We start from the raw sequence: 25,570 nt of genomic DNA on the forward strand, positions 1-25,570 counted from the left end.
ATTCAGGAAGTCACTGATCGGAGCACCTACAGTTTTTGCCAAAACACTTTTGTATCTTAGAAACAACCATGGTCCCAACACTCACCCTTCATAACGTCACTGATCACAGACTTACAGGGAGAGAAAAAAAAGACACTGCCACAACTTTCTTTGTCTTCTGTGATCAATCCAATTTTGTATCACTCACTGTGTGATCTACGGTTCCATAAGAAGTGGTCAACTGTGAGAGGGTAATTGGGCACGTTGACCGTTATTTCAACGTCTCTGTACTTGTAAAGTCCACAAACAGTGCGGAAAATGCACCACATGTATTCCTATGTAAACCACATGACAAATCCAACCAGGCCAAATATTGTCTAAACCGCATTCTCTCTGTCAGCAGCAATGTTATTGAAGGGGTCATCAACAGTGCTGTCAAACAGGAACGGCATAGACAGTCTGAGTTCCACCAGAGCCACTCAGCTCTTAAGCAAACACCAGAATACTGCAAAAATCAGCATATCTCTCTGCATCTGTGGAGAGAGAAACACGGTGATGGAATGCTCCCCAAATACTGGACTGGATGCAACTCCGATAAAATTCAAGAAGCTTGACCCCATCCAGATGAAAGCAGCCCAAGTAAACGGGGCCACATTTCCCATTAAATTCCATAGACTTCACGCTGGCAGGAGAACGATGAATGAGCACAATGACATCCCAATCTTTTCGAGAATTCCACCCTCACATCACCGTGTGAGTGACGAAGTCTCTGCCACCCTTATCGAAATGGCGCACCCATATCCCAAGATCATGACCCCTTTTCCTGGATACTCTAAACCAGATTAAACATCAAATCTACATCGTGTTTTTCAAGGCCAATAGAATTATTTACGTTTCAATGAGATCCTCTCCGAGGAATATGGACCCAATAAATCCAATGTTTCCTTACAGGATATACCGTTCTCAACGGTACACAATAACTCAAGAGTCTCTGAAACGTCTTGTGCAAGCACTGTGAAAAGATGTCTTTACTCTTGGACTGAACCCCTTGTTCAAAGAAGGTCAAATTAGCACTCACCTTTCTGTCTTGTACTTGTTTCCTTCCTTCCAGTTACGGGTGTATCGGGTCATCCACCTCTCTTTGTTCGCCATCACTAACGGAATTCTTAAATCTGGTGATCTGTTCTCTCCAATTTTCATTCAATGTCATTAACCTTACACTGATTCAAACATGACTGCATCTTTCATGTATTTGCTCACTGGCCCAACTCATCCTGTAAGTATTGAAGTGTCTTCTCATCATCGAACATTGAAATGTCACCTTTGATCACTCTCAGCGAAAATAGCAGAAGTGTGTCGTGAATGGGTCAGGTCCCAGCGTCGATTTTCCATCCGCTCCATTGGTCAACTCCTTTCACTGAGTATGCGCTATTTTACCTGCCTGTGAACCAATGCTCCGTCCTGGCAAGTATATTTCCTCCAAAAGCTTGTGCTTCAATTTTGAACACAAGTCTATTATGTTGGATCTTTACATAGGTCTTCCAAAATCCGTGAACACAACTTGGCTAAGGTATCCAATTTTCATATAATAGGTCCACACTCAAAAATTGAGCGCTGTCTAAGATAATATCCATCCCTCGGATGTTACCTGGCCACTTGTGCTTTTCCAGCACCACTCGTTTCTACTCTGTTCTCCATAATCTGCAGTCCACACTTTCTCCAAAGAATTAACCAATCTGTGTGCATTGATATACAAGATGTGTACTCACAGAGTAGTAAGGGCGTGGATGGCACTCTTTGCAACAGTAGTACACTCGCCGACTTTAAGGGCTTTTAAATGGTCATTGGATAAATATGAATGAAAATGTAGTTGTGTAGCATGCATATTTTTCCACAGATCAGCGCAACATCGAGGGCAGAAGGGCCTGCATTACGCTGTCATATTCGGTGTTCTACACTCTATAGATTTAAAGTCACAGTTGCCATGATGTGAGGCCCCGCACGTTTGGAAGGTGAGGAGTATCAAGAGGAAATCTGATATTTGGCAAATTTTAATGATTGTGCAATGTTGCTGTATTACACTGTATCCGTCCCATAGGAGCTGACAATGACTGGAGGAAAATCAACGTAACTTGTAATTTGAGCAGAAGTTTCAGAGGAAGAGAAAAGGAAAACAATCATTTCCTCTCGCAAATACGTTGCTGAACAAATTCGACCAAATGATAATGATTAGTTAAATATTGGTAGGTATACTGAGAAAGATGAGTGAAGCAGTTTGTCAGAAGACAAATAGAAATCAAGATCTGTGATTAGAAGACAATATGATCCTTGGGGAGCTACTTTAGATTTTTTTAAAGTTGGTTCAATGATTAACAATTTTTGTAAATGGAAAAGTGAAACTAAAAACAAAGGCAAACTTTTCAGAAAGACACCAAGTCGGGCAGCATCTGTGGGCTCACAAAACGAGGTAATATTTTGAATACAATGTGACTGTTCCGGAGAATGACAGTTTTACAAACCGTGGACAGAGGGTGAGGAGGTGAGACTGGAACAGATGGTCAGCGTGCTCAGAGAATAAGACAACAGGCCGCCAGTTATAGTAAAGGACAGAATTACGTCTCAGAATAGGTTGTGTTGATTGGGGGCGACGAAGTGAATGTTGGTCTGCTCTGCTGAGACCAATGCTGACAGGAGACGGATAGACAAAGAAGGAAAGGGTGACTTGTAATCCAGAGAAAGGATAGATTTTCTGCTCTGAAGTTGTTGGACTCCATTTTGAATCCTGAAGAGTGAACAGTGCAGAAGTGTAAATTGAGATGTTTCTGCAGCTGCTCGAGGAGATGTTGAGTTTCACAGCGTCTTCAATGAATCCGCAACCAATAACCTCCTGTGGTAGAGTGATTATACGATATGGATTCCGGAGTGAGGACTCGCTTCTAAGTTAAAATCTTTAACGTCATTGATCTCTCAAGATGAGCTGATTTTTGGAACCCGGTGTCTTTGTGCCCATTAATGGTCACATCACTTGTCATTGGTGTAGAAGACAGTGTTCAGTTCACAGTCCGCACACATCACAATCTATTGGTTGTTGGAAAGAAACACGGGCCTCTGTTCAAGCCGTGTGAAGGAACTAACAGTGACAGAAATCGAGGAGTTACTTGATACATGAACTGCTGCAGAGTATCTGTGAAACAGCATTCAGCTGATGTTCCGATTTGATATGCTACCACCGGCTGGGACGATGATTGTAACCCTCGTGAACTTACTTCTTCTGCAGCTGTTGAACTGTGAGTTATGGTTTACTGAATACATTCTCTTAAACATTCATGGGCCAATAATTAGTGACATAGATGTGGCAACAATATCATTGTCAGTCTGTGCGAGATAGAATATTGACATGAAATGGAATAAAAAGTATTTTGTCTTCATTTCTCTATGACTGTTCCTGTGGTGTCAGAGCTCCCCAACCTCCACACTCCCTTAAACTTCCAATGTTTGCATGTATTCGTAGCTTCTGTACAGCTCACAGTGTTGAAGACCTACTCACACAATTCGGGTGTGTTTGGAAACTGTGTCTGTCGCTGGTTTAAACGATGTGTGTATCCGGGAAAACTGCTTAACGCGATCTCACTAATTTACTAGTCAATATTTGGGAGAATGTAAAATAGAAGCTGATTATTTTGAATTTCTAGAAACTTGATGTGCCACTGATTATGGTCAGTATTTCTTCTCTTTACAATCCAATACTTTCTCGATCGTGATGCATTTATACAGCGCCGTTCACATCCTTAGTGAAACAAAGGAGCTGTGTGCCACTATGATACATTTTGTGGTTGAGACAGTCCTGTAATTTTGGAATCATGACAGATAATTTGTTCCGAGAGAACTGTTGGACTGATTGCTGTGATAAAGGACCCAGTTAGCTGTTCATCTGCGAATAATTGAAGGGTCACTTCACGCAAAACTACAACACTGCTTTCTGTCCAAAAATGTTGCGAGATCTGCTAAGTTATACCAGAAATTTCTCTTTTGTTTCTGATTTCCAGCACCCACTGTCCTTTCACGTTCTTTTTTCAGCCAGTTTTCTTATTCACTGAATTTGATCGAATGATTGTCACTGCCCAGTTCAATATCAATAGCTCCATTTCTGTACCAGATAGTGGTTAAAAGTTCAGTCTTTCCCGAATGTTATTGTTTTTCTAAAAAAGTAAACTTTATTCATAAAGTAGCTCTACATGCATGCATCGTCCCTAGAACGGGTCACGTCTGTACAGTAGTCAAAAAGTGTGGTGCTGGAAAAACACAGCAGGTCAGGCAGCATACAAGGAGCAAGACAGTCGACGGTTCGACCATAAACTCTTCATCAGGAAAAAAGATCCTATTTTCCAAACGTCGACTGTCCTGCTCCTCCGATGCAACTTGTTTCGCTGTGCTTTTCCATACCCAACCTTCTTAACTCTGATCTCCAACATCTGCAGTCCTGACTTGCTGCTACTTGTATACAGTACTGAATGACGGAAAAAGCAAAATTGGAGTTTGACTGTTCAACAAACACATGAAAGGCATCTCTTACTTGGACTTGACTGTATTTATATATATTTGAAGCATCGGAATGGTCCGTAACATGAATGGACCTGAAATTTACATTCAACAGGAACACCTCAGACAGTTGCCTATCGCCATTGTGCATTGGCGGCAGATGCTGGAAGGTTTAATACATCCCTCAGCACGTAGCACGCGACCTTGAAAAGTGTCAATCTGAAACACTCGGTCGGGGTCAACTGCTTGGTCTGGAAGACCACCAAGTATCATGGAAACCAAAGAGCATTTTTCAACGAGTTGGTTCTGCTCCAGGTGCAGTCAATGTTTGTCTCGGTGGATGTGACGGGGAACCGACCGTATAGCACTGAGTCCTGAATCCCCTCCTGAATCCTGCATCTTTCTCCGAACATCAATTGCAAAGGACCCTTCCACAAGGATATGTTTGAAAGTCTCCATTAGAAAGCACCGAGGTTTGCCGCACACTGGCCAGTTTTAGATGAGTGTTCTCACAGGCCATTCTCACCACCAGCTAAGCGATGTATTCATGCTCGTTCGAAAGTGATCGCGAATATGCTTTCTGCCAAATGACTTGACGTTTGCTCAGAGAACAATCCGATTGGTACACCTGTCTTCTATTCCCGCAGAGCCTTGAGGAGGCACTCATCGGTGTTCCAGCTATTCTCAGGGTCGTACAGGTCACTCAATGCTGGTTTTATGCTCTAGCCGGTGGAAATGTGTTTGACCAATTCGCTTTCTCTGTCAGGGGCAAGACTACTACATGTTAAGGCAAGGTTGAACATGACATCAGTTTGCTGGCAGTGAGATCTGCGAAGATTTTAATTTATTTTAAACATGTTTCCACATCTCTGGTGAAAGATGAGCCAAACTTAGTTTTAGGGAAGATCTGAACAGAAATATCGAGGCACTTTACTGGTCTTGTCTATTTTTGACTTTTATTGTTCCCAGTGTTATCACTTCAGGCAAACAAAGAAATAAGCAACTTTCAGTCTTCTCAAGAAAATCTGAGCAGCTGGAATGGTTGTCTGTGACATTTGTGTGCACTGGATTCTGTGGTAAACAGTAAACTTAGTGTCAGTAAAACAACCATAAATGCTGTGCCTACTGTTGATTGACCTCATGCACACATGGACAATTCTCTCAGATTATGCCTATATTCTGTATGACCATGGTGTGATAGTATACGCAGACCTATGTTACTTGCAGTCATGTGCCCTGTATTCGAGATTGATACAGAAATGACATGTCAAAGGAAATGCTGTTCACGCCATAATTTTCATCTTGCCAAGAACTGAAATATCCAGAATGAACCCTTTGCCTAATTTGATCTTGAGTGATGAGTGTGTTCGGGGACGATTAAACTTAGGAAATTAAACCTATAACTCTTTTCCTATATTTAATAAAAATATAGAAACTTCATCAAGCATTAGTCAGGAAACAACTGTGTCATTCAATCAGGATGGGGACTTATCAGTCCGGTACGTTAATTTTCTGTGTGGCTTTTTAAATGGTGAGCCAGCAGTTTTGTTAGATTGCATGAAGGAGCTTAGTTGAGTTGTTGCAGTTAACTTTGATGATGCCAGTTCAAAACGGAACATTGGTGATGAATGCTTTAAGTTGTTAAGCTAATCAAAAGGTTATACATGTCGTTGATTTGCGACGGGTGCCGCAAGCCTTTCAAAGTATGGTGTAGTTTAATGCAGCAATGTCAGTAGCGAACATTCTTTCACAGTCCTAGCTTGTATATTGAACAATTAGGGAAGCACATGGAATATGACCGGTTCAAGTTACATAAACCAGTTCAAAATTCACCTCGTACCAAAGTAATGAATATCTGATTTCTGAATCCACTGTTGTTATTCTTACAATTCTTTATTTGTCAAGAACAAATAATTGGGAGAAGTACTTTCAGGCAACATTTTTCAATTAAAAGTTTTCTCTTTTACTGAGACTTGAATTCGCTATTCTCAATTTAATTCTGCCACTTGGGTATAACGCAAAATTTAGTCGATTCATTTATGCCATCAACGAGCGAAATCATATCAAATGGGAGTTGAACAGATTGTTTAGTGTCTAAGTTTAGGAATTAACATATGTTCGGTGACAATTCTCATTCAAAGATCACAACAATTCCGCATTTTCGTTGGTGTCAATGCTTTTATTTCTTTAGATATCCCACCTAGTTTTACATTTAAGTGAATGACGATATCTCAGTAAACTTGAGATTATTTTTTGAAATCTAAATAAATGCTAAAAACAAGTTCAAAAACGATGTTCATGGCCCTCATGTGTAGTTGAAACAGACTGGAAATCAACTTGCCATCTTGCTAGATATCGCGTTTCAGCTTGAAGTATTTAGCAATCTGTGTTGGTGAAATAGTGTACTCGCACTGGGGAAGGAGCGGAGAGTGTTCATAGCATTGATTCTGGAGATGAGCGGGTTCGCTTATGAGGAGAAGACCAGAATTGCACTTAATGGAATTGAGAAGAATTAGGAGGGAGTCTTATAGAAAAACATAAAATTGTGAAGGGAATAGACATAAGTGAAACATGGAGGTTGTTCCCACTGGGGGGTAGGGGGTCGGGGTGGGGGGCGGTTGTGTGGTAAGTACCACAACCATTATATTGCGATTCTGTGGAATTCCCTGTCCCGTGAAACAGTTGAGACTGAATTGTGGATGTGGTTAAGTCAAAGATATATGAAGTTTTGCACAGTACAGGAATTTAGGGTTGTGTTGAACCGGCGGCAAAGTGTAACTGAATCCAGGAAAAGATAAGCCAAGATCTTATTGAAACTGGAGCAGGATTGAGATGGCAAGTTCCTTACTCTTGCTTCGATTTCCTACGTTTTTGTGCTCTTATATCGGAGTGAAATGTACAGAACACTGTCATTGCATTGACTCTCGCCTTATTCTACGTCGAAAACTATGTCTTCCACAATGTTGCAAGAGAAATACAGCCTAGACATTAAATTTTTCAAAAGTAGTTCAAAGGGCCAGAGCAGTTACAAATCAACCAGGATTATTCCATAATTACACACTGTCTCAAATCGCAACCACTGGTGCTTCTGCAGCCTGAGTTTGCATCAGTTCTCCCATTAGTTTGGGTGTTCATTATGATGCCACTGATCTGACGTGGATTCGTTGTTTTCCAAAACTGTCCAGTTCGTGAGGAACATCAAATGTCTGATAATTCACATTAAATGTAACGGGCTGTCTTGTACAACCTTATGCAGTGCTTCAAAAGATTTTCAGAGTTGTATGCATCCCCTTCGTTCGAGTAAACCAACTGAGCTCTTGAATGTTCGAGAATCTTGAGATGTACGTTACAGTGGACAAAGTAATATATTCAAATTCTCACGAATATATCAATTACAGAAACGTAAATGGGACAGAACAGATTATATCATGAGTGGTTCAAGTCAGTCTGAAAAGGTAAAGGCTCAGAAAGGGCAAAGCCAGAAGGTTTTTTTTGGATGAATGAGGGCAATATCCCAGTAAACGCATCAGACTGCAATGTATTTTTTTCGAATTTTACTGTTCGTTTTCTACCACTAAGTACAACAAAAAAAACAAGCAATAAAGATTTACCATTGAATTGTAGCGATATTGCACACAATTCGTAAGGAGGTAAAACGATCAGTTACATCGGTGAATGCAAGGGATAAGAGAAGTTGCGTATCAGGGATTCAATGAATCAGAGTGAGTGACCATCTGTTAACACATTGATAGGTGGCCGGGTGTTGTCTGATTGCCTGAAAGTAGAAATGAAATTATCTCAAGAACCAAAGCAAACAAATCGAGCTGTTTAGAAGTTTCAAAAGTAAAGAATTCGGAGGAAACTAAAAATCAACAAAAGTTATCGAACTTTGGAAGAAATTTTAAATTTATTAAAATTGGACATACGTTTGAATTCCATTTTCAGCTTGGGAGAGGAACAAAATATATAATTAATGAACATCATTAACGGGGCAAGTTCAGTGAACTCCTAATCATTTTCTCCAAAAAATGACAATAGGTGTTCATCACCATCCTGTCCCCAGTGCAGAAGACCGTGGGGAAAAGATATTGACAACGACAATTTTGGGGGAATAAGGAAAGGTAATGGAACAAATTCAGCAGTTTGCACAAAGAGGTTCCCAACGGCACTTGGACCGCATGATCTCCTTCTTTTGTTCTGACAAGTGGTTTGTAGCCAGTTACATATACAACCGTTTCTTTTGATCCACCATAAATCCTTATGTTCTGGAAGTGGGGAAAAGGAGAATTCCTGCTGGATATTGTCGATGACTGAATCTCGTGATGTTGCCGCCATGTCGATAGGGGAACAGGATAAAGCCGAATTTTAACGGTAGTAAATGCAACACTTTAAATAGAAACATACTTTCGGCACTTAGTTGCTGACGAAGCATTGTTAGTCAACATTTATTTCAGCATTGCTGATTGAATAAATTTCTAAACTACTGAAATCTTTGGATGGGGGCACCTTGCTATGGTCACTGGAGAGCATTTCTGCTCTCTCCGGGGATCATCACAATGTTGAGTAAGTCGGCAGTGCAGTAACAAACAGAAAGGTCATTGGGTTGGCAGTGTGCCTCTCTGTGTGGAAACATTTCAGATAAATGTAGAAGAAAGATGACAATATTTGATCCCTGCTGTAAATATGTTTCCTGTGTTGTCGGCATTGCATGTAAGGAGGATGTCAAATTTCCAAATACCACAGACTCAAAGGGTCATATCACGGAGACAGGCCTTTCCCAATAATATGTTCCGTGCCGACCAAAATGTCCGCCCACATTAACTCAATTTCCCTACACGCTGCCCATGTCCTTCTGAACATTTTCTATCCAAATATTTGTCCAAATGCCTTTAAAATGTTCTTTACATATCTGCCACAACCATTTCCACTGGCACCTCATTCCATGTGCGAATCACCGTTTTTTAAACAACTTTATTTTGCAAATTAATGATAATTATTGCCCGTAGCTGTTGCATTTATTTTCTTTATTCTTCAGCATTGCGTTGATTTTTAACACTTTAATTCCCTTCTCTCTCTTTCAGACAGACTTGTCGATACCCAGGCCAACAGTGCAGGTAATCACATGTTATTTTTCCAGGGATTGGAACCGCTATATTCTGATGTTTCTGCTCAAATACGAAGTGCTGGTGATAACCAGCATGTGTTAATGCTCACTCGTTGATCAGCTGTCTGTTCATAACAAAAAGGGCGGTGGTTGCACGACTTCTTCAGGTCTCTCACTTCAGGATTCGTTGGGGGGGGGGGAGGAGGGTGTAAAAGAAGCGGTTCCAATGCACTCTGCCAGTCTCAGACAGAAAGACAATACATGGAGATGCTATGAAGATTAATCTGCACACACAGTGCTGCTGTCGGCAATGTATATCAACGATTTCGCTCACTGTTGCGCAGTAACGTCATGATCACATGACCATACAGGTGGAAGTACGTTTCAGTTTCAGATATTCTCAGAGCGTGTCAGTTGTGTTTATTCGCCATTCAGCGCACCCACATCCCATGAATCAGTAATGCACATCTTCTCATGGAAACATTTGCCTGTTCCTCTCTGTGAGTGAGCATTTTTTTTAAAAAAAAGATCTTTGCCTGTCACCATGCACAATACATATCCTAAGGTATATTGTGATGGAGTGTATTTTTACCGTGACCTCACTCGAATTGCATTGTGAGCGTGGAATGCTGGCTGCAATACAGAGCTTTCACAATTGCACATTGATCACTTTAATGACCATTTCTATATTTTTCAGAGCCGATGAGTCTGAGACTTGCGAATGGGGGCAGTCCTTGCGCTGGCCGAGTGGAGATTCACTACAGGGGACAGTGGGGTACAGTCGATCATGATCTTTGGGACCTGCCAGATGCTGCTGTTGTGTGTCGGGAGCTGGACTGTGGGACCGCAGTCTCTGCCCCGCGTGTGGCTCACTTTGGACGAGGATCCGGACCCATTGTGACCTGGAATGTTCAGTGCAGCGGGACCGAGCGCGCTCTGAAGGAGTGTAAATCAAAGGGTTGGGATCACTACAGCATCTCACACGACAATGATGCTGGTGTCGTCTGTTCAGGTAAAAAAAACCTGCTGTACTTTCTGTGTAATTTTATCAAATTCCGGGGCTGTCAAAACAGAAAAGGATGTGATAACTGTCCAATACTTATTAACATAAAAACAACAGAATCACTGGTTTATTCAGTATCATTATTTAAACTGTTGAATACTTGACGGTAATGGGAGAGGTAAGTACCTGTTACCCTTTCCACTCCGGTGAAGGGGCAAGACAGGTGTCCATTGTGATGTCACTGAAAGCCACATTGAGAGAGCTGCACCGCTGGAACTATCAGACTTACAAATCAATGTTTAATGAGTTTCAACATTGTGTTGGATGGCACAATCACTTTGTATCGTTTATTTGCTGGATGAAAGTCGCGTTAACTCAAACAGCTGAGGGTCAGGATTCTGGGTAATGAACATGAATGTGGTCGACAGGGCTACAAAGCCACACAGATTGATGGAACAATTTATATCCGAATGTGCCAGATCTGCTATTAATCCAATGAATGTTCATCATTCAATAATCTGAGTTCGTATTGTTTGAACGTTTTTCTGATTCAATGCTTTTCTTTTCAGACCACATCATTCCGAGGTTGGTCCAAGGAAGTTCCCAATGTTTCGGAAGACTAGAGGTCCTGTTTGGTGACACCTGGAAAACAATGTGTGGTCTTGACTGGGATTTGAAGAACGCCAATGTGGTCTGTGCGCAGCTTCATTGTGGAGTGGCCGTGTCTGTTTCAAGCACTGCTCATTCTGGAGGCAGTACTGTGCTCATGGGGACTGAGGTCTTTAAATGTACGGGCAATGAGACTCAGCTGGGGAAGTGCCCTCGGTCTTCAGACACTCACCAGGATTGCAGTGGACACAGCAATGTCACCCTGATATGTTCTGGTGAGTATCTATATAATGTAAAAAGAAAGACATACTTTGATTTAATGTTTGTTAGAATGGTGGTGCTGGCATTGGGGTAATTGCTGTTAAAGTGACAAATCTAAACTATTCCTCCTGGCTTCCCATGCTGTCATGCACGAATTATAATGTGGTAAAATAGACACACAAGTATTGGAAATGAAAATGTTTCGAATGCTTTATAGCTGTGTTGAAAATAAAATGTCTTGGAGATTGTAAACTGTCTGCACCCAACATATTTTATTGTTTTGATTGTCTAAAAGTCGATCATTGCCGATAATATTAAGCATGGGTCAATGTCGATATATGAAAGTGAAAATCAGACAATTACCTTTTTAACAAGCCAATAGATTGTCTTTAGCTCTATCTGCCCTGAAAAAGATTTCAGGACAGCATTTCTAACCTGTTTGGAATAATTGTACATCAATCTTCGAAACAATTTCATCAGCAAGACTTTCTAACTTGCAATGATTTTCTGTCTGAAATCTATCATCTTGGTCATACATTTAACCATGGCATCCTGGACTATTTATGGGAGGCAAAAGTGATTCAGCTGATTCCCTGGTCTTTGACGTTTGTTTGAATTTATCTTGCCTTAAAGCTATTGTGGGTTTTACAATAGTCTCTATACTATCACTGCCTGATTTACTGTCATTCAAATATGCACGGCACTTTTTTTGCCACAAACCTTGTCATTTGTCCCCAATGTTTTTCTAAGAACCAGCTAACTGGAGCAGTTTTTTTCTTCACCTGCTTTCGTCCAGTAGTCATATTCTCATATACCCACATTTGTTACAGCTCCCTTAATTCAGGGCTATCTACGACCTGTCCAATATATCCGTGTCAATACTAGAAGCAGCTTCATATTGCTCGTCTCCACCTCCTCAAGGACCATGACACCCTTTGTGAATGATGTGTTGCACATGCTGGAACACAATGCTTTTCTCGTGGTCAAAAGACAGCTGGATAACAATCACCACAATGTCTCTGCTTCTGCACCAATTCACTCCATTTACAAACAAAAGATTAAATTGCATTCCTAGTTACTCAGCCACGTATACTGTCAAATTCAAGTGTCAAAGCTGCTGAGGCGCTCAGCCTGACTGTTTAAGTGCACTTCTTCAAAAAGTGAAGAATGAAAAAGTCAAAACCTCAGAATACATTTTTTTTGATTAGATTACTTACGGTGTGGAAACAGGCCCTTCGGCCCAAAAAGTCCACACGGACACGCCGCCCACACAGACCCATTCCCCTCCATCTAACATTACGGCCAATAGATGTTGGAAAGTACCAACATTAAACTACCAGCAAAACGTTAAAGATACACCTTTGCAAGTCTAATATCTTGTCTTGAAATGTGTAAACAAGGGGATAGTTTTCTTTTTGTTTTAATTTGGCCAGAGTGGGAAGGCCAAAAATGAATGCACTCAGTTTCCAGTACGTTGAGGGAATTCTCTTTGTATAGAAATATTCGAAAATATTGGCAGCATATCAGGAGTTGGCAACATCAGAATAACCATGACAACAAATGTGAGGTTGACAGAATTGAGGAAAATCATCACAATATCTAATCAATTAGGAATGACCGATATAGATGAGGCAGGAAGCACTTCAATTCACTACTTCGGGGCTCCCATCAGCCCACTTCCCAAAATCCATCATGACCTGTTGACAATTCACTTCATTTCACTGTTGCTCCATGTCAACGGTACGTATTCCTCCATATCTCTCCCAAATATTTGGAAAAGAAAGGCGATAGTAAACATGAAACTGTCTGAAAAGCTATCGGATAAGCCGTGAAAAAATAGTTTTTTTTTTAAAATGAGACTATTACTTGTGATTGTTAATTCTTGAACGTTTCAATTCAGTTTAACCGTGGTCCTAAAACATTTCGTAATGCAGATGAAAATTGGTGGCCAAGACTGGTGAATGGGGGAAGCCGCTGTGATGGCCGAGTTGAGGTTTACTACAATGGAAGCTGGGGCAGAGTGCAGGACACCCTCTGGGATCTGAATGATTCCCACGTGGTTTGCAGACAGCTGGGATGCGGTCATGCCTTAGAAACTTCGAAGACTTCACAGTACGAGGAAAGTGATGGCCGTCCGTGGGTGCATGATATCCAGTGTCATGGACAGGAATCTCAGCTCCGGGATTGTAGGATCTCAGGCCCATTGAATTCATCTGTCACCGACAGCAGTAACGTCGTCATCCTCTGTTCAGGTAAGAAGACGCGAAACAGAAGACCTTGCTTAAAACGATCAAAACAGATATCTGTCTCCTCAGAATGTGTATCACACGTTCTTCAGTATTAGTCCAGGTGAAAGCAGGCATGGGCCAGATGAATGGGTGTGAAAAACTGAAACTTTGCTTTTGGAAGATTGAAGTTGCAAAGGTTTTATAAGCCAGAAGTAAAACTGACACATGAGAGAGTTATCAGGAGGGGAAGAGGGTCGAATTAAGATGAGAACTGTGTGTTTGGAAGACCTTGATTTCAATCAATAGAGGTTTTATTTAGTCGGAAGGATTGTCTGATTCTTTGCAGTACTGGGAAGACGAAAAGGACAGAATGAATTTATTCGATAATTTAATTGAAGATGAATATTTTTGGAAAACACGCGTTTTGAGATGTGAAATATTGACACTGATAGCATATGAGACGTATTGCATCAATAATGGATTTGAATTTAGGGGCTAGTGCGGAAACACTGAAGACTAGATACTTGGAAATAAATGTTGAAATATCGAGGCAATGATGGCCACATGACTGATTTAGATGAACATCAGCAGTGATGGAAAATGAAAATGAATGTAATTCAGGAAGAAATGTTTGGGTGAGATCAAATTTCTGAAGAATGCTGAATGGACGGCTGGACAGGAAACTACCAAAATGTTCAAACGGTTTCAGAGTGAATGTTGGAGGGTTGATCATAAATTCCTAAATTAACCTTAAATTAGGTGTATGCTAAATACTGATGAGAGAAGAGTTCGGTGACAGAACGAAATTGACGGATGGCCGGATAGGCTAGCCATTGGGAGATGGAATTCAATTTCCATAAGTATAAGGACACACACTTGGGCATGACAAGCAAAGGAAGGTACTCTTTGATGAATTGTAGAACATTTCAAAGCAGCGAACATCAGAGGGAACTTGATGGGTATGACCCATAGATCCTTACAGTAGAGGGACAGGTTGATAAACTGGTCAAGAAGGAATCTGGAATATTTGCCTTTATTGTCCAATACATTAAGTATAAGAGCGGGGAAGTCACACTGAAAGTATATTCAACTTCATTTAGGTCAAAGACCGATTAATGAATGTAACTTTGCAATCTAAAACATTGGAGCAGCACCGCCGCACTGGCGAGGGGTCTTTCCAGTATCTTCCTTGGGCTGACATTCCCAAATTATAGAGATTTAGGACAGTCTGTGTTTGTTTACCTTGGGGCAGAGGAGACGGAGCATTCGAGCTTGACTGAGAGGAAAAAAATTATGACAAATATTGATAGGATAGACAACAAAGAACATTGCCTGTTCAGCATTTCCTATGTGTGGTACTAAAGGCATCTTCTTTGGTTTCCATCACGACCATTTCCAGCTTGGTAGCGTAATCCTCGCCCTGCAAACTGTCGAAGCTGAATCTATTGGCACCATTTTGAAATACGTAACGACCATCCGTAATTCAACTGATGTCCACTTGGGATCCTGGGCTACTTACAGCCCTCCCAATGTCTCCCCACTCCCCCCGCTGCCTGGGGCAAGTTGATTTCATTCAAGTCTCTTCTCACCATGACCGAATTCGGACTATGTCCGATTACTCATCTGTTACGTACAAACTGCTTTCAATTCCATCCCACTAAACAAGCCTGACAAACGTTTTCAGTGTTTTCAGAAATTTCCCAGTTAATGTGTCCATTGTTACACACCCATCTGCCTAATCAATCGCCTCCACGGTTTTCAGTGTCTTCATATCCTGCAGATGGAGAACTCGCAGATCCCACTGTGCTGCAGTAAGTTTGGCTTTTGTCCATTCCAAATGTAATTGTTCCAATACAAGGCTGGTAGTATCATTTTCCAAAAGCAAAATATCGAAAATTCCCTTCGAAACTTCCCTTCCTTCCTCTCAACCTAGTTTTGTTTTATCCTTTTTGGTTAACACTTCACCATGCTTTTGGACAACTCGACGGGATTTCAGTGTCGGAGCTGCAATTTAACCACCCTGCTTTTAAACTTAGCCCCTTTAGCAATGAAGGAGAAAATCCCGTGTGTCTTCTGAATTACCTATTGCAATTACAGACTAACCTTGTGTGATTCAGGTCCCACTGCACAGCCACGTGCTGCAATTTCTTACCATTCAAGTAGTAGTCCTTGTCACTGTTATTCCCAACGAATTGGATGACTTCACCTTTACTTATTTTGTCCTCTATCTGCCAGAACCTTTCCACTAACTTGCACTATCTAGGTCCCTGTGCAACGTTTCACAGCCCTCTGCACGCATTACCCCGCCTCTCAACTTCGTGTCACATCCAAACTTTGACACACTACACGTGATTCGCATCTCCAAATCATTGTCGTAAACTGCAAATAATTGCGTTCCCAATTCTGATCCCTGAGGCACACCACTAGTTACTTATTGCCAACCAGAGTGCCACTCATTTATCCCCACACTTTGATCCTTGTCGGTTAACCAATCTACCATTCATGTTAATGCATTCTCCGTCATGGCTTGCATCTTTATCTTATGCAGCAACCTTTTGTTCGGCACCTTGTTGAATGCCGTTTGGAAATCTAAATACAACGGACCTACTGGGTCCCTGTTCTTTACTGTCTCTGTAATATCTTCATAGAACTCCAACAAATGGTTAGCCTGACTACCCTTCATGGTCCAATGCCAACAGGTAATTTTCATCCAGATGCCTTGCTATTTCTTCCTTGAAAATAAACTCAAGAATTTTCCCCTCTACGGAAGTTCAGCCAACTTGTCTATGATTCCCCATCTTTTATCTCCCTCCCTTTTTCAACATTTACTATTTTCCAGTCTGCTGTAACTACCCCAGAGCCCATTCAGTTTTGTAAAATTACAATAAATGTATTTGCCATATCCACACTATCTCTTTTAGTACACTGGAATGCAATCCATCAGGGCCAGGAGACTCCTTTAGCATGGCCAAAACAATCTCTAACGTCGTACTGATTGTTTCCTAACTTGTTGCCTAACTTCATCTCTTTCTCATTCACTGGCATGTCATTTGTGTCATCCACTGTGAAAACCTCGGCAAAATACCAATGCAATACCTCAGCCATTTCCTGATATATCCCATGACTAAACACCCTTCTCAACCCCAAAAGTATCCATTTTCAATTTAACGACTCATTTTTGTTATATGTATTTAAAGAAACATTCACGATCTGTCTTTATATCCTGGTTATTTTTGTCTCACGAAATATGTTGCTAAATTTAAAGCCTTTTTTGTGGCTTTCTGTTGGTCTTTAATGCTTTCACGGTTTTCTAGTTTCCCACTGACCTTTCTCACTTTGTATGCCTCCTCTTCCAATTTGATAGTCTCCCTGATTTCCTTAGACACAAATGACTGATTAATCCCTTTCCTACAATTCTTCCTTTTCACTGATGAGCATTTTGAAAGATTGCTCTGAAATTCCTCCACTGGTTCATCAACTGTCCCACCATAATATGTTTGCTTCCAGTCTACTTTAGCAAACTCCTCCATCATTCTATTGCATATTCCCTTGATTAAGCATGGCACGAATCAATATACTCTGCAGGACTAAATGAAGAAGGGAGTGTTTATTGAAAGTATAAAATTCCGTGTTTGTAATCTAACAGAACATATCCAGTTAAGGCTGTCAGATGGTGGAAGCCCTTGTGCAGGTCGAGTGGAGATTTACTACAATGGGACATGGGGATCAGTTTGTGACGACTCCTGGGATATGATAGACGCTGAAGTGGTTTGCAAACAACTGGGCTGTGGACACGTAATGGAAATGTCATTTCCTTCCTCGTATGAACCGGGCTCAGGCCCAGTTTGGTTGAAAGATGTGAAGTGTTCTGGAAATGAATCATTTCTCTGGGAATGTCCTTCAGCACAATTGGGTCACCAAGACGATTGTTCTCATAAAGAGGATGTGAGAATTATGTGCTCCGGTAAGGCCACGCCATATTATTATTCACCTTTTTTTGATGTAAGACTTTATGGACTGTTGTGTGGGAGTTAGGGAATATGTGCAGCAAAGATAGCAACTGAACTTAGTGCGACATGTGCCTCAGTGTTTCACACCGCTGCTTTAATGCGCTCGGGATTCAGGCACCTGTGTGTGTGGGGTCGCATATTCTCCCCGTGTCTGCGTGGGTTTCCTCCGGGTGTTCCGGTTCGTTCCAACAATCCAAAGATGTGCAGGTCAGGTGAATTGGCGGTACTAAATTGCTCATTGTGTTAGATGCGTTAGTCGGGGTAAATGTTGGTTCGGGGAAAAGGTCTGGGTATGTTACTCTTCCGAGGGTCGGTGTGGACTTGTTGGGCCGAAGCGTCTCTCTCCATACATGAGGGAATCTAATCGGGAGTATATTCCTAGTTCAAGTGCATACAATTGTCTGCATTAAAGACATCATTAATGGTCCATTGTCAATATTCTGGGAAAAGTGAATATTCTCTAAACTATTCCAAACAAAAGGATTCAAGAGAAACTGTTAGTCATGTTCTTTAGTTTTGTACCCAGCGATGAGGATTGTGATCCTGTCTGTGTATCCCTCGATCGTTCTGCGGCTCTAAATCGGATTGATTCTTAATTTTCCTTAAGTGTATGTTCTCTTTATACTTTCCTCCAGATTTCCCCAATTTAGACTTAACCATTTTTTTAAAAAAATCACGTACTGGGCACACATACTGGCCACTTATTCTGATATACCTGCTTTGTCCGTGATCTTTTGAACTGTAACCATACTTCCTATTTGATTGCGAATCAGAATGTTTCAAATTGCCTTGGGATTACCAAATCCAAATTGCTCACCTCAATATTTAACAGACATGATATCAGCCCCTTTCCCAGTGGATCACCACTTCCACTCGTTGGAATCTGAAAATCTACTTTGACCTCAGACTTTCTATTTGCTGTCGGTTTCGATCTGGCTCCAACCTTAGAAACTGAATCCTTCAACATTTTACCAGCACATTGTTCGAATGTCTTTTGAATTTCCGTGGACGTTGCATCTTCTGCCCTTCTTCTCCTTTAGATGTCCGTGCTTTCTGCCAAATGTTTAGTGAGGAATCTCATGTACCTTATTCATTGACAAGACCTGAGTTGAATGTCAGAGGAGAGACATGGGAATATATGCAAGACATAAACAATCTATCAACCTGGCCATCTGTTATTGTACAAACAGAGCACAAGGAGATGCGGCTGGTGAATGGAAAGAATCGCTGTGAGGGAAGAGTGGAAGTGTTCTATAACAAGACGTGGGGAACGGTGTGCTTGGAAAGTCTGGATTTCCACGATGCTACAGTTATTTGTAAACAGTTGCACTGTGGTGTCCTGGTGGATGTTAGTTATGATAATAAATTATTCGGAGCAGGAACGGGACCTATTTGGCTCGGTGAGATTGATTGTCCATCACAGGAGTCAACCCTTTGGCAATGTCAGAGAAATCCATGGGGTCAACACAACTGTAACGGCAGGAAAGATGCAGGTGTCCTTTGTTCAGGTAACACGACAAACCTTCTCAATATTCACGTGTCATTCCAAACACTGATTACTACTAGAGCCGGCATCTCTCTCCTCTTTTCAGGGAGTGATGAAATAAAAGACCAGCCTCTCAGTTCACATTTCTGCCGTCAACAATCAGGTGCGTCATCATCATGAATGTGCTAACTCTTGGACCGATCTTTCTGCTTTATTCCGCATTCAATACTAATCAATTCTGTGCCACAGATTGGCAAGACAGGGTGCGCCTGGATGGAGGAAGAAGCAACTGTTCTGGGAGAGTGGAGATCATGTGTGATACACGCTGGGGCTCGGTGTGTGGTGATTCCTGGGATATAACTGATGCCAATGTCGTCTGCAGACAGTTGGGATGCGGCTTCGCTCTGTCGGCCCGAGGAGGGCACTCTGTCCCCCAGGGTAACGATGTGATCTGGCAGAATGACGTGAAGTGTAAGGGAGGTGAATCCTCTCTGTCTGACTGTCTGTCTCCAGCACTAGCTCAAAGGCACTGCAATTACAAGGAAATTGCCAGCGTGATCTGTTCTGGTAAGCAGGATGCTGACTAGTGCCGACCAGTTATCATTATTGTGCCAACTCAGTGCCGTCATTTGTCTTCCTGAAGTCAGTTTCACTTTCATGAATATTTGTTCCATCTCTTCCCCAGAATCCGATTTGTTACAAACTTCCCCTTCAACACCACCTGGAGGTATTTATGATTGAAACTATTATTAATGTTTCTGTTACCGTTACATTCCTGTTGAGTGACGTTGATGCATGTGGCACTTTCACGACTTTGGAGCTAATGTCAGTGTTTTCTTATTGATGGGTTCTTCGCAATTGCACAAGGCAGCTCTTGTCTAAGATAAATCTCTTTGTCATCTCCTCCCTAAGGGCTGCAAGTCCCTATTGTCGTCTGCATAACCTTGGGAGTCCTGCTCACCTGTGAGGTGTTCGTATTACTGGTGGTAATGCAGAGGAAATTTCAAATGAAAGGTAAGCCTCACAAGTGAGCTAATACTGATCTACTTTTGTTATTCCACATGGTTTTGGATCTTTACATTGTCATTCCGCGTTTCCATCACTTGGCCTTAATGGTGATGAATACGAGGCCTTTTTTAGAAGAGCCTTTATCTGCTAAAACACCACGTTTACACTTTTACACTGATGCAAAGGCAAAATATTTAAACACAGTAAGTAAAACTTAAAACCAAATCAAAAAAGTATTGAACATTTATCAAGGCCCCACAACTTGCAAAGAGAAACGGAATTAACCTTTTACATGGATTTGTCCCATATAGGCAAGAACGGGAAATAAACGTAAAAACTGAATCTGTCTTTTCTTTCAGTTAATCTGTGCATTTCATTTCCAAAGCAAGTTATTTATGGCATCAATGTGCCTTGAAATTTCATTGAGACGTTTGCTCTCTCATCAGTTAATTTTCCTTTACAGCTCATCAGTTGCTGGTTGCTGATACTAGAACCCAAGATCCGCGAGAGGGTTAAGTGCTCTTTTCAGTCATTCGACAACTGGGTTGTCTTGTCTGACCAGATGACACCTGTGCACTTTTTACACTAATTTAAATGCATTTGCTTGAGAAATCTATACCACTACATGGCAACGATGGTCAATGCGAATTACATAATGCATCAGCTCCTATATGTTGAAATTGCATTAAGTGCAGCTTACACCTATTCCTACAAAGAAGTATACTTATTTAATGGTTATCACTTCACTAAGGTACTCCTTACTTCATATGCCTAACTTTTTTGTTCAATTAATATTTACAACGATACAGTTGTTGGGTTACTATAACTATTTTGTAAAATATTGTTTTTCAAAGCATTGTCTTTGAAGAAATGTTGTTTGAAACATTGACATGTGACCCCCGTCCCCGTTTTCATCAATGTTTTGTTTGTCCAAAAATAATTAACACAAAAGTTAATTGCCTCAACTAGTTTTAACTTTGGCAGATAGCATTTATTTCTCACATGCGTCCTTGTGGGCGAGTATTTTCTTGTTTAAACAGTGCATATGGAAATGACGATTCCTCACGGAAACAAAATTGACCATACACATCACGACAAACAAATTTCCAGTTTCTATCTTTAATATACGATGTTTTGCACACTGATGAGACATGAGAATTCATCACGGTTTGTTCATTTGCTTTTCCAAATCGATTCTGCCCTCACTGGCCAATCAATATTGCACTGAGATTCTCTATTCCTGGGTTTCATGAACAACTAGTGATTTGCGCTAATGTTGCTTCACAAATAACGAAACATTGCTGCAGCAGTTTAGCGACAAATGTTGACCAGTCAATCCTTCCTTCAACAGAATTTTACACTGTTGGCAGGGGCTCAAGTCTTGGTCTGTACCAAGGAATTTATGAAGAAATTGAGAACATTCCCACCGGCAAGAGGGTGGATCAGAAACATGGAGCAGGTATGTATTTCCGAACTCATAGGAAACCATTCAAGGAGAAGAAGAACCTCCCTTCAATTTCCAGTTGTCAATGATCAGTGAAATGGATGAACATGATTAGTTATCAAATCACTGTTTTTGTGTTAAGGCAGCTATCACAGTGAGTGTGGAGTCTTTCTGTGTTTAGAGAGCATAGAACATAGAAAAGTACAGCACAGAACTGGCCTTTTGGCCCACGATGTTATGCCAAGAAAAGTAAAAGGAAGACTTCCTGCATGATAATTGTTGTTGACATTAATTTCTGAAAGTATATTTCTGATGTTTATAGGTAAGTATGTGCCGAACGGCACGTGCTAAATCCACCTTAGTTCCCCACAGACTCCATTAGGTATCTGAAACTGAGACTAATTTATCCATTCACCGATTGAATTTACAATAATAAAGTTATCGTCATTAGTTTTGGTTTCACAACAATTCATATCAGAACTATTGAGCAATTCATAAACAAATAAATATGAAAAAATACATGGTTGGAATCCATGGAGACAAATGTCCATTGCCCCATGTTGGGTGTAGCGGCGCTTATACCTGGTGCCAAACACGTGCCATTCCTCTGTGGTGCTGGAATCCAATTAAATAAAGCACAGAATCATTATTAACCGAGATGTTTTACATTTTTGTGACTTAACTGGAAATGTGAGAAAAGCAGATAGACGAACACTAATCAAAATACATCAGATAAGGGTGCATGGTCGGTACTGCCTACTTAACCTGTTGATGACAAACAAGTTAAATCACACAGATGGTGACATTAAGGTTGCAACTGAATGTTTTGGTCTTGATTTAATTGTCATAACGATAAATCTGAGAAGGAATATCACTTGATCATATCTGAAATGATTGAATAAGTTTACGAACTGAGAATAATACTGAGAAAAAAAATTGAATGAAAGCATTTGCACAAACGGCATATACAATTCAACAAATCCGTGGAAATTACATTTAATTTATTCAAGAAATGTGCATTGTTTTACTGTTTTAAGAACAGCGAAAGGCGAACCAGAAAAAAAGAAGTTGCTTGGGAGACTTGAGAATTAAGTCATTAAACGTACTGTTTGTGAAATTGTTTCCACGATTTAAGGATGAAAGCTTGTTTCTCATTTCTGATTGCAGTTGTAATGAAATTGAGTAAATTTGTGTATTGAATGATTTTATAGTGTAGCTCGCCAATTTAAAATATTCCAGTTATTGCTGCAGAGAAGATGAAAGGATTATGTTTTCTACTTCGATGCTCCAGTTAAGATCATAAACCATAGCACCATAGACTATTAGACAAAGAGGTACACGTGCAGAATTAGGCCATTCGGCCCCTCGGATCGGCTCCGCTTTTTGACCATGGCAGGCATGTTCTCAACCTCTTTCTCTTGCCTTCCCAGGAACCTTTTAATCCCTCACTCATCAAGAAACTCTGTATCGCTGTTTTAGTTGACAATCGTAGCTCTCTGTGGCAAAACTTTCTACAGATTCACCACCAGTTGTATGAAGTAATTTCGCTTGATCAAACCTCTAATGGGTCGTGCATTCACGCTGACATTAAACCCGATAATAACTCTCCATTTCTGTTTTTAGTAATTTCTGCTTCCGTTGATTCACTTAATCATATCGAATACTACACCAGCCATGGCTTGAGTGGCAATCATCCAGGATCAGAAATTCTTGAGGTGAATGCAAACAGTACTTCGGGTGCGTATGAATTCATTTTCTGTCCGTTCACTTTTGTCCTTGTCTCTCTCTCTCTGCCATCCCAACATAGTCATAGAGCCATAGAGATGTACAGCATGGCAACAGACGCTTTGGTCCAACCTGTCCATGCTGTCAAGATATCCCAACCCAATCTAGTCTCAACTGCCAGCACCCGTCCCATATCCATCCAAACCCTTCCTATTCATCTATCCATCCAAATGCCTCTTATATGTTGCAATTGTACCAACCTCCACCACCTCCTCCAGCAGCTCATTCCATACACATACCACCCACTGTGTGAAAATGTTGCCCCATAGGTCTCTTTTATATCTATCCCCTCTCACCCTAAAACTATGCCCTCTCATTCTGGACTCCCCAAGCCCAGGGAAAAGATTTTGACTGTTTCTCCTATCCATGCCTCTCATACATGAGCAATGTTAAATTCAAAGAATGTTGCTGGATTGGAGTCGAAGAGGCATGATCCATTGAGCCCTGGCCAGTAAAAATCAACTACCTAACTATTCGAACTCCATTTGCCCGCACTTTTTTCATTGTTTTTGTGTGGCCTGAAAGCACAAATGTACCACTGAGTACTGCTTACATGTCGTGAGGATCTTTTAATTCTAACACTCTGACTGTCAGAGAGTCCCAGATTCCAAACAGCTTCCAGGCGAACACAAGTTATCTCAAAAAACTTTCATTCTTCCTCCCTTCCCCTGAAATCCACACCCCTGATCTTTGACCTCGCCCTCCCAAGAGAAAAGTTACTTCCTGTCTACACTAATTGCGTACCTTCGTAATTCCTTGCAGCTCAATCATATGTATCCCTCACTGCCATCGGCCGGAAGGAAACAAATAGGGATGGAGGGACAGGAATAAGCTATTCAGCCCCTGAAACCTGTTCTCAGAGTCAGTAAGATCATGGCTGGCTGTTGTGTGGTCTAAATACAGATACCTGCCTTTGGCCCAAACACCTTATGGACTTTATTGAATAAAATATCTAATCTGTCTCATATTTAAAACTGACACTTTATCTGAAATCAACTGTTTTGAGAGGAAGTCAATTCGAAATCCCTCTCAGCCTTTCTTCTTCCATGATGCCTTTTGAGTTGCCTCTTGATAAGTCATGGATTATGTCCCTGGGAGCTGGAATGTCCAACAATTGGAGGTAGTTCTTCTTTAACAATTGCTTAATGAAAATTTTCCTACCTTATTGGATCCACTTAGCGTTCTAATTTAGAGATAAAGCAGACCTAATTTGCTGTTGATCTCTGCAAATGCCTCCGACGTTGAACTCCCATGAGAAAAACCTAACTTCGAATTCCACGTTGCAGCTTTAATGCTGTAGTCTAGCACGAATCTTCTCTTCTCGCTCTTGGTGTCGTGTGTTACAATTTCTATCGGAGATAATCATTTGTTTTCCTTCAAGATCGAATTCATGGCAGTTACGATGACATTGAAACTGAATCTCAGGATGGCCAGTCACAAATGGACAGTGATCCTGATGAGCCCCTCGCACTGACAAATGCTGACAATTTTCTTTGTTCGCTCAGAAAGTTGAATTACAGTCTCTCGCATCACAACCACCAATTTGTGTGTCCACACTGTCTTCATCCCTTTCCATTCTATGATTGATATTGCATTTACTGAAAATTGAAGAACATGATTCAAAACTATCAGCGTCTTGTCCCCAGAAACTGTTAGTGAGAAAGTGTGGTATTCCTGGACAGGATCTTAATGCCAGCACATTGAGAAATTACCCTTTTTTTAACAAATGAAATACTTTGATTTTGATCAGACACTGCCTTTTGTCAGCTCCTTTCATAGCTCTACTTTCAGCCACTGTGAGATTGACAGTCCATAAAACTCCGGTGTACAATGAATCAGGTACTGGCTGATTGGTAAATATATAACATGGGGCTTGAGGTGGTCTGTGTTTTTAATGTTGTAGTTCTTGTTGCTCACTGGGAAGACAGAGCCAATGGATTTTATTTGTAAATTGAAAGAGACCTGGGTTTGATCTGATCATTCTGTGCAACCGGTCTCAAATCAATTGGCGTCAATTAATGAGCTTTTCCAGTTTCAATATTATACCTGTCACTAGTTCATGGTGTCATTGTCCTAAAAACCAGACGACCCGATCAGCTGCTCAGCCATTTACG

At 41.0% G+C, this 25,570-nt stretch overlaps 1 protein-coding gene across 1 annotated transcript in view; it reads left to right on the forward strand.

Annotated features, from left to right (window-relative positions):
- The window catches only part of LOC140461060 (scavenger receptor cysteine-rich domain-containing protein DMBT1-like), a 66,555-nt gene that overhangs the window by 7,104 nt on the left and 33,881 nt on the right, over positions 1 to 25,570 (forward strand). The window contains exons 2-13 of the mRNA XM_072555844.1: positions 5,488 to 5,594; positions 9,600 to 9,632; positions 10,320 to 10,634; positions 11,195 to 11,509; positions 13,430 to 13,747; positions 18,774 to 19,241; positions 19,326 to 19,382; positions 19,469 to 19,786; positions 19,905 to 19,946; positions 20,132 to 20,233; positions 21,579 to 21,686; positions 23,295 to 23,408. Of these exons, the coding sequence (XP_072411945.1) occupies positions 5,488 to 5,594; positions 9,600 to 9,632; positions 10,320 to 10,634; positions 11,195 to 11,509; positions 13,430 to 13,747; positions 18,774 to 19,241; positions 19,326 to 19,382; positions 19,469 to 19,786; positions 19,905 to 19,946; positions 20,132 to 20,233; positions 21,579 to 21,686; positions 23,295 to 23,408 (2,297 nt within the window). The remainder of the gene's footprint in view (positions 1 to 5,487; positions 5,595 to 9,599; positions 9,633 to 10,319; positions 10,635 to 11,194; positions 11,510 to 13,429; positions 13,748 to 18,773; positions 19,242 to 19,325; positions 19,383 to 19,468; positions 19,787 to 19,904; positions 19,947 to 20,131; positions 20,234 to 21,578; positions 21,687 to 23,294; positions 23,409 to 25,570) is intronic.

The sequence above is a fragment of the Chiloscyllium punctatum genome, chromosome 36, assembly GCF_047496795.1.
Source record: "Chiloscyllium punctatum isolate Juve2018m chromosome 36, sChiPun1.3, whole genome shotgun sequence".
Classification (NCBI taxonomy): Eukaryota; Metazoa; Chordata; class Chondrichthyes; order Orectolobiformes; family Hemiscylliidae; genus Chiloscyllium; species Chiloscyllium punctatum.